This window comes from Gekko japonicus, unplaced genomic scaffold (genome assembly GCF_001447785.1).
Source record: "Gekko japonicus isolate JY-2015 unplaced genomic scaffold, Gekko_japonicus_V1.1 scaffold95, whole genome shotgun sequence".
Classification (NCBI taxonomy): Eukaryota; Metazoa; Chordata; class Lepidosauria; order Squamata; family Gekkonidae; genus Gekko; species Gekko japonicus.
In genome coordinates, this window is record NW_015165237.1 from 2,024,804 (window position 1) to 2,035,091 (window position 10,288).

Sequence of the window (10,288 nt, forward strand, 5' to 3'; positions counted from 1 at the left end):
TATGCTAATGAGTTCCTGCTGTGCTTTTTCTACAAAAAAGCCCTGCTTTTGACCTATATAACTCTGATCCATGGAAGTATAGTCTGATCTGCTCTATCCCTAGACTTCCATAACCATCCCTGGAATAGTAGAAATACCTCTGGAAATCCTATGATTAATACTGCTGTTCTTTATCAGGATCAAATCCTGTGGCTTCTCCGGTGACTTTGACTCCTTGCTTCTCTCTGACATCTAATCCAGTGAGAGGAGGTGAAGAAGTAAATATCCATACTTATTACCTATGTACTTATGGACCACGTTGTGCCCCAATGGGGACTTTGGATAACTTACAATATTGTTCTCCTTTCCTCCATTTTACCCCACAACAAGAGCCCTCTGAGGTAGGGAGTGTGTCTGGCAGGGAGCTTCCATGGTACCATGGGGATTCAAACATGGGGCTTCCTAATCCTAGGCCAACTTTCTAAACACTATACCATGCTGGTCGTACCAACATAATCATGTTGTATGATACTACGTACATGCAGTTTTTGTATATGTACAACATTATGTGTTATATGATACAATATTACATGTTACATGATATTATATGCATTGTGTACACATCTTTTTCAGGTTGCCAGCTCTGGGTTGGGAAATACCTGGAGATTTTGGGGGTGGATCTTAGGCAGGGGGGTGCTGGGGAGGGAAGGGACTTCATCTAATGCCATAGAGTCCACCCTCCAAAGCATCCATTTGTTCCAGGGGAACTGATCTTGGTAGTCTGGAGTTGACTTGTTATTCTGGGGGATCCCCAGGTTGCGCCTGGAGGCTGGCATTCCAAGCGTGCCACTCTAAGGGGAAAAACATCCCAGCCTTGGAAGCAAGTGGAGGAGCAACGGGGGAAAAGGCGCCATAGTCGCCACCACATGTTTGAACAGCTGCAGAACCAGGAGGCAGCTTGAGCGTCAGGGAGGCTGGTGGATGGCGACCTCCCTTCTCCCCCACACTTGTTCTTAGCCCATGAAGCAAAAGAGTTTGCAAGAGGACAAAAAGCACTCCTTGGAGGTTTTGGAAACAGCCTCTCCATCAGGCCTTCCCCTCAGCCCCAGTCCTTCTGTGGGAAATGCAGGAGGTATGACAACAAGCGGCGTTTCCAAAACCCTGGGACCCGCCTGAGCCAGGACCCTGTCGCCTGGGTCACCCGGGGCCAGTCACTCAGCCTGGACTCACTGTAGCTAACAGCATCATAGATGTTGGAATGGGAGATCTTATGGGTCACTTACTTGGTGTATGTATTCAGAGAAGTAGTAGACAGCAATGACACAACCCAGAACTGTGCCCAGGGATATCATCCAGGCCAGCAGCAGGACTACCAACCTCTGCAGTCTATTACACAGGTTTAATGGGTGTGACCTGGACTGCCGCTCAGCCAGACACTCCTGTAAAAGCAAAAGCCAACCAGAATGGTTCAGCGCAGGTTTGAAATAACTTCCAAAGTTGTGGCCATCAGAGAATGCACAGCCCTCTAAATAATCCACCATTGGGCCAGCAGCAACTCTATTGATAAAAACAACTTGAGAGACTTCAGGGCCTATGGGAGTGAGCTATAAGCCTCTCTAGATCAGGAAATGAGGAAAAATAATTGCAAGAAAAGACGAAGGCATAGAAGACTATAGTCTTCAAGACATAACATCTTAGTGCAATCCTAAAAATGCTTTCCTGGGAATCAGAACCCACTGAACAGACTTCAGTAGGATTCTGAGTAGATCTTTTAGACACCTCTTGCCAAACCCAGACTCCAGCTGTAGAGAATGCTGATCCATTTCTCCTGGTGGTGAGATATGCTAAAGACTGTAAGCATTTAGTAAGTTAGAAACTGTTTTCCCGTTGTTTTTTTTAATGTATTCTGTAGTTCAACTTTGTAGTTTTTCTCCATTGCCTGTTTTGTGTATAGAAATAAACCTGTACAGTTTGGCTTTGAAAGACTTGCTGGATTATCTTCCCCAAGCACAGCTGCTTTGAGCTTATTTTGCCATAATTACTTGAGATTGGAAGAGATCCTGCCCCTTTGTCACACCAGCACACAGCCTCACATCTGGTGCAGCCTGTCTAATAAATCCTCAGAATCCCCCCAGATAGTGGCAGGGAATATATCCCAAAACTCCCATTTCCCCCATTTTCTCCCTGCCAGCCTTTGAGGTGCCAGTGGGAAACAGAGTAGATGTCCAGAAGGTTTCCTGCCATAGTAGAAGATCTGAGACCCATAAATCACATCTTAAATCACATGTATTACCCTTGTGGTGGTGAAGCTAGGGATATGAGGACCTAGATTTTTTAAAAAAGAAAGTGATATTTGTGGTCCTGGTTTTTTTTCTATGGCCCTCAGTTTTTCTTGATGGAAAATGTTGGAAAATTTGGGAGAACACTGAAAAGAAACTTCCATTAGATATTTTCTCTTTAGAATAAGTAAAATGCTTCTTGAGGCAAGGATGGCTGAGGCATTATGGTGTCAGGGAATGTTCAGCTGGTTAGAAAAGTGAGCAATTTACAGTCTTTCTGTGAAGGAAAGGGAAATTCTGATTGTAGTAAGAAGAAAACCTTTTAGGAGGACCTGGAAGTGATCTTTGGTGTATAGGGAAACTACAACACTGAGTATCCTGAATTAAGGATGCTGAAGGCAAGATCCAGAGTGGATTGAGAATGGACCCTGAAGAGGAATATTTGGAGAATGAGATTTGAGAGAAAAGATACATGTAGGAACTGCTACAAGATGAAGCTAATCAAGGAGGGAGTTTTGAAGGAACTTCAGGTATTTAAGATAAGGAAAGCCTATTTGCTAGGAGAGGGGATGACAAGGGTGTTTTGGAAACAAACCAGAGAGGATGGTCTAGCATCCTCGATGAGGAGAGGCAAATTCTGTTAGTTCTTCTCCTGCCATTGTGTTGTGGCAACCCAAAAGGAGCAATGAACACCAATAATGGGAGGAAGGGGCTGTCACATATTGACTGAAAACTAGACTACTTTAGCATATGTTTTGGTGGTGTGCTTCCAGCACACATTTAAAGGCAGATTAACAGTGCAAATGTGTGCTGACTTTTTCCCATCTTAGCCTTATAGTAAGCTTGTAGTAACTCTACACAGGATCACACTGTGTGGCGGTTGAGTATAGCAGAGTCCTGCCTAGTCGCTTAGCCAACACTACGAACTTGGCTTCATACACGCAAATGATTTTCATAAGAATACAACTTGTTTGTGTTGATTATGAATATATACATTAATAAACTCAGTTACAATCATATAATGCCTGTGCTTCTTAATTTCTCAAATTCTTCAAATTGATCAGCAACTTAGGTTCACACACATGAACTTATAAATCTTTATATAAGTCCCAATTGCTGGAATATTCCTCAGCAACTTGAGTTCTTGATGAGTCCCCAGGTAAACCCTTGTTTCATTCATCAGAATTCTTCCTCAGAATAATAATAATCCTGATTCAGAAGACTCTAAGCACTTACATATACCAATCAGAAGTAGTCAATCTGTTATCAAAGTCTAAATAGAAGGAACCAACATTAGTTGGAGATCAAAGATCTTTCAAAGTTATAGTTATGAAGATCTTTTCAGCAATTGGGACTTATATAAAGATTTATAATAAGTTTGTGAACCTAATTTGCTGATGAATAACTCAAAGAATTTGAGAAATTAAAAAACACAGATATTACATGATTGTAACTGAGTTTATTAATATATTCATAATCAACATAAAAATTGTATTCTTATGGTGGCTTCCGCAAAGGAATGGGATTTTGTGGTTTCTCCATTGCTGGCGGAGGGCAGGGTTTGGGGAGAGGAGGGATTTCAGTGGGGTATAATGTCATACAGGGCTCTTTTTGTAGAAAAAGCCCAGCAGGAACTCATTAGCATAATAGGCCACACCCAACAGCAGGAACTCATTAGCATATTGGGCCACACCCTTTATAATAAGTTTGTGTGTGTGAACCTAATTTGCTGATGAATAACTCAAAGAATTTGAGAAATTAAAAAACACAGATATTACATGATTGTAACTGAGTTTATTAATATATTCATAATCAACATAAACAAATTGTATTCTTATGGTGGCTTCCGCAAAGGAATGGGATTTTGTGGTTTCTCCATTGCTGGTGTGACTGCTAGGGTTGCCAGCTCCAGGTTGGGAATAACCCTGAGATTTTGGAGGTGGGGCCTGTGGAGGGCAGGGTTTGGGGAGAGGAGGGATTTCAGTGGGGTATAATGTCATAGAATCTATCTTCCAAAGCAGCCATTTTCTCCAGGTGAACTGATCTCTGTTGCCAGGAGATTTGTTGTAATCACAGGATATCTCCAGCCACCACCTGGAGATTGGCAAGCCTAGTGGGTGCAGATAAAGCACAGGTGCACCAGGGATTTCACAGGTATTCCTGCAGTTTTCCTGTCCCAATCCCCCAGAAGTGGCTATACCCCCTCCTAGAGCTGCCAGGCCTTCCACTATGATGGGAGGTCTCCTGCCAGCAGCTGTGTGCGCCACTATGTGCCTTCAGGGGAAAAACCAGAAGTGATATAGACCAGCTCTAGGAGTCAACAGAAACTATATGGTAAACCTATAATGTTTCTGCTAGTTCCTAGAGCTACCCTATATCCTTTCTGGGTTTCCCTCAGAAGTAACATAGTGCTGCATACATTACTGAAATTGGATGTACGTCCTTTCTGCAGGTTCCTCATGGTGCATAAGTAGCTAAATTCTTACATGGTGAACCTAATGCTACTCTGTGTGTTCCACAAACAGGAATGGTAATAAAATGCTAAATAAACCTTCTCCTTTATTGGCTATTATCATTTCATTTCTGTGTGTGTGTGTCTGGCACACAAACTTCCTCAACATGCATGCAGTTGCTCTCTTTGTGAGTGGGTGCAGAAGAGAGGCTGATCACACCCCAGATCTTCATAAAATCTTATACATTGTTCTACATTTGTCTGATACTACGTTTTTCTAAACTCAGGTCTTGCTATAAAGCAGAAAGCCAAGCTATTAATTTGCCGGATGGATGTAGATAAGTATGTGTGTGTGTGCTATTGGACTAGGTCATTTACTTCCAGCTTGGATCACTACCAGAATTCATGGTCTGAACTAGAGTGAAGGCGGGAAAAGACATCTTTCAGTTTCAGTCTCCCCCCCCCTTAATGTACAGAAGAACAACAGCTAGCTCTGCTGATCTTTTATATGCATAGCATTGTTGCACATAAGTGAATGCAAATTTCTTTCAAAAACATTTCCCTGTCATGGCCCATTGGCCCCTCCCCCTCCAGGCCACAATGGGTACATTTTCTGAATAGCTAAAATCCCCTTGTCCACCTTTAGGAATGTTAATAGGCAGAGGTCATTTCGTAGAAAAAGAGGTGCAGGAGCTCATTACCATAACTTATTAGCATAACTTATTGCATGTACCACACCCCCTGACATCACCGGAAGCGTGTCAGAAGGCAACACCCACCGCTCAGGCTCCACTGGACTGTTTTAGATTGCTAGCTATTGAGGGGTGGGGGGGAACATGCAGATCTGTCGTCGCAGAGGAGGGAGAGCTTGTACCTCAATAAAACTTGGTCTTAAAGGTGCCACTGGACTGTTTTGGATTGCTAGCTATGGGGGGGGGGATGCGCAGATCTGCCCTCACAGAGGAGGGAGAGCTTGTACCTGAAGGCGGGCCGGGGGGGGGCTCTGCAACTTACCTGGCTGCTTCTTGCTCCTCGTGGCCCAACTGAGGGCTGCTGGGAGCAGGGGATGGGACTTGTTGCATGTACCCACCCCCTGGGCTCCTTACTGCTGGAGCTCGGCTCCTGTGCGCTTCCACAGGAAATGACCCTGTTAATAGGACCTTCTTGCTCAAAATCAAAAATGTAAGCAGATTGCTGGCAATTCACTGGTGCTGTTCTCCTCCTGTTTGTCTTTGGAGACTATATTTTGATGGTGGTGGATGCATGAGTTGGGATCATCTGTATGGTGGTGAATTTGTGTTACTAAGGTTGCCAACTCTGGCTTATAAAATTCCTGAAGATTTAGGGGCAGTGCCTGGGGAGGGAGGGACTTCTAATATCACTCTAGGACTTCTGTTCCCCCTAGACTCCATGGTATACCATAAGAGTATGTGCTTCAGAGCTCCTGTTTCTTCCAGGGTGGCTGATTTTTGCAGGCTGGAGAATATTTGTAATTCCGGGAGAACTCCAGGCCCACTGTAATGTTGGTAGCAAGATTCTACTGGGCCCAGTAAAAAGAGCCTTTCAAAGAGGTGACTGCAACACCAAACACGACTTTGGAAGAGGCCTTCCACCATACACCTGGTTGATGCCAAGCCTCTTCCCTGCAGCAATTCTTCCTGTTTTTTGGGCTCCGTTCTTCATTCCTCTGGCTCTCCAGAGAGTTCATTACAACTCAGCAGTTGTAATGTAATGTAAAGTTATAATGTAATGTAATCAGCAGTTACTTGTGTTGCATTCTTTAGCACAATGTCTTTTGCAGTTTGGTTTCACCTGAAAAAGAAGCAGCAGGAGCAATTATTAAAGGGAGCATTTGCAGATGGATAAATAATGAAATCTGTTCCTCAGGGTTTTTGCTTACTTCAGTTTGGTTATTTATGGTATGACTGCAGATATTCACATGTGCCAGAGTTTATTTTTGGGCAACTTATGGTGCAGTCCCTAGCAGAGCTCATTGACTTCATTATAGTTAGAACAGTGTAACTTTGTTTAGGATTGCACTTCTGGCAATCTAGGGCACTCTGTTGCAGAAAGGAGTTCTTGTATAGAGGTTTCCCATTCACTTCAATGGAAGGGAAAACACAAGGCATATGAAAGGGTGAATGGGTGGCCTGAACTCTCCTGTGAAGTGAATGGGGAGCCCCTAGAAGGTGAGATCTTCATGCATACATCGGAGCACAAATACATCAGCTCATGGACTGATGTGATTCTGTGATGCAGAATTTGGCCCCTTTTCTCTCCTGTTCGTAATCTATTCCCTACCTCTGCCTCAAATCTAGATCTTGTTACAAGGCAAAAATCCAGGCATTGCTTGGCAGTACACATTCTCAAAGATGATCAACGAGAACAAGATATTCACCAAAGGACATAGCTATTTGTGGGTGACGGTACAGTCCGATTGCTCAGCTTCATGTGGCGGGGGTGAGTAACCTACTGCAAATGTCTGACTTGCAAGAATACATCACTGAGTAACCTACTGCAAATGTCTGACTTGCGAGAATACTTCCATGAAACACTGTTTTTCAGTAACATTTCTGTAATCCCAACAATACATTTTAATTTAAAAAAAATGCGGAACTGTTGAAGGCCACGTACCTGGGAAGGGCAGAATTCCTTCTAAGATCTCTGAAGAAGGACCTGAATTTACTGTGACCTAAGCCAAATCCCCAAAACCTTTTATGGTGACTTTTATAATACTTTTAATTTGTAAACTGTCATGCAGTTTTACATCTTATGTCATTATATGCTTCTGGTTGAATACCCATTTTATAGATAGGAAAACTAATGCTACAATATATGGGGTTGGATCTTACCGACTTTTTTTGTTTAAGCTCACCCCATTCTCCTCCTTATTAGAGCCTCATGTGGCTTTGGTCCAAGTGGGTCCCACAGTCTATAGGATAGGCATTTTGGTGATCAAAATATGCTTCTTCTACCAGTTTGGCCAGCAGAAAATCTGATAGGATCCAACCCACAGCGTTGGTCATAACCACCTAATGAATAATTATCTCAAGGAGGAGTGTGTGTGTGTGAGGGGACTAATACAGACAATGAAAGAGAATTTGCAAGGGGCAATCAATCAGCGAACAGAAAGAGGGCTACTGTGAATGCCCTCTGTCCCAGAATTACAGCTGATCTCCAGAAGACAGAGATCTGCTGCCCTGGAGAATATGACTGCTGTGGAGGGTGGACTCTATGGCATTATACCATGCTGGGGTCCTTTCCCCTCCCCAAACCCCACCGTTCCTAGGCTGCATCACCACAACGCCAGGAATTTTGCAACCCCAGTGCTGGCAACCATATCTCCTAAACACACACTGCACTGGGATGTTCACTACAACATGTTGTGGTATTGTTACACCCTTTCTGCCCACAAAAAATGTAACAGTTATAGGGCAAAGTAATTATAAAGGCAACCTCCAGGAGCTGTGGAACTTTCAGCCACAGTCAGCTGTATGGAAAGTTAACAGGGTCTTGTGTTTATAAGTGAACCTTGTCTGTTGTTGTTTTTTTAAATAAAAGAAAATCTTCCATAGGCACATGGGGTTCCTTGTGCTGTATGTTGAGCATTAATCATCTCACAGAAGAGAATGCAGCAGAGTTGCATAGAAAAGAACATGGGAGCCCCTGCACTGATTTAGTTTTCAGACTGAAAATCCGTTTCTGATTTTTTTTTTTTTTTTAAAAAGTGTGCTGGATCTCATTTTGAATTGCTGTTGCCATTTATTTTTATCTCCCCAGGGCACTTAATAGCAAAAGCTGTCTGTTTACAAGATCACCGCACCCGAGTTAATTCCTCTTTCTGTGGCCCAAGGACAAAGCCCTTAACAGAGACAAAGATCTGCAACATGAATCCATGCCCAGCCTAGTAAGTGTTCCTGCTTTACAGCTCCCCCACCCATCCATTTCTTTTTCTACCAAAGTCTTTGCATGCATTCGGCACCCACAGATTTCTGGAACCAACCTGTTTCTTTCTGGATATTCTGGCTGTTACATTTTTGTCCCACTTTTCAGCCAAAAATTGACTCCCAGAGCAGCTCACAGGAAACAGACATTAATGGAAATGATAGAATTCAATGCAAAACATTTCTTAGGGAGGGGAGTTAATTGAGGCATAATGCTCTGCTGTTTCTTTCTCTCCTTTGGATGGATCTTCCTACTAGGCATTATTGTGGCTGTCAGCAGCACAAGAAGGCTGCATCTGGCGTAGGAACTAGCAAGCAGGAGGGGCAGACAAAATGGAGCTAGAATGAATGGCAAAAGGGCTACAAGTTGCCACCTTCTAGTTATCCCCCAGCTTAAGATGGCCTGCGTGAAATCTACTAGAACCCATTCCTTCTCTGTAGTGGCTCCTATCTTGTGAGAAGGGCACCTTGGGGAGGTCAGGGATAGAGTTGTTAGGCAAGCCTGGCAACCCATGAGAGGGCTGGAGGCAGGGACATGATGGTCATGACAGGGACATGATGGTGGGTGTAATGTCAATACTTCACTTCCAGGAAGTAGCAAAGGGTAGTTCTAAGGGTAACAAAGGGTAGCTCTAAGAATCACCAGAAACTTCATGGTTTTACCATAGAATTTCTGTCAATTCCTAGAGCTACCCTTTGTCACTTTGTTAGGATAGTGTGTTGAATGCCTGCACCGATCTAGCAATAGAGAGTCCAGTCCAAAGACGTTTACTGTCCACACGGTTAAGTGTAGAAAGTATTTACAAGTTTATTTACAAGGTTGTTGGTGATGCTGGTATACACAAGCAACAAGCAAAGTGCTTCGCCAAGCATCCGCATATCAAGAGGGAACTGAATAGACTGTACAGTAACTACATATATACATGTCAGTAGCCAATCAGTATCTTGTGCCGAGTCATTCTGACTCCAGCTCTCCAGCACTGGCTAAAACTAGTTTGCTCCAGTCTTCTCTGTTAATTAGGAGCTGTCATCTGTCAGGCAGATACATATGACCTGGAACAGCTTATGTCTTAGTACATCAGCACACTTTCCAAGTTGTACCCAGAAGTGACGTGGCAGGGGCAGTGATATAACTGATATTTTCCTCCAGGGGGGCAACAGAGCTTGCCAGCGGGAGGCCTGGCTAGCCTAGTCAGGAGGCACCATCTTTGCAAGTCTTTAAGCGGTCATTTTATTTGTGACAGCTGTTAATGGCGTTTAAGTGGCAGGGATTTCTTGAGGAGGGGGCTTAATGGGATTTTATTATATTTTGTTATGTTTTGAATCTTAGACTGGTAATTAATCTTGAGCCACAAGGGGAAGGTGGGGTATAAACATTTTAATAACAAAAATAAATCAGGTCATTCATAAATGGTTGGATTCAATACATAGGGTTGGATCCAGAGAATCCTTTCCTCTCTTGGAAGGCATCCCTTCTTCTCAGACAAGTGATTCTTCTGTTCTCAAAAGCACTCCTTCCATAAGGATCCAGTGCCATTGTGTGGATCCAACCCACTGTATGAGCAACCTTTATTTAATGAAATACAGAGTCTGTAATGCATTTTATGTGTTCAGCAATATTTAACCAATGCAGT

At 43.3% G+C, this 10,288-nt stretch overlaps 1 protein-coding gene across 1 annotated transcript in view; it reads left to right on the forward strand.

Moving 5' to 3' along the window:
* ADAMTS18 (ADAM metallopeptidase with thrombospondin type 1 motif 18) overlaps positions 1-8,618 on the forward strand; it is a 121,624-nt gene extending 113,006 nt beyond the window's left edge. Inside the window, exons 17-18 of the mRNA XM_015409960.1 lie at positions 7,029-7,170; positions 8,491-8,618. Coding sequence (XP_015265446.1) covers positions 7,029-7,170; positions 8,491-8,618 — 270 coding nt within the window. The remainder of the gene's footprint in view (positions 1-7,028; positions 7,171-8,490) is intronic.
* Positions 8,619-10,288: the final 1,670 nt, after the last annotated feature.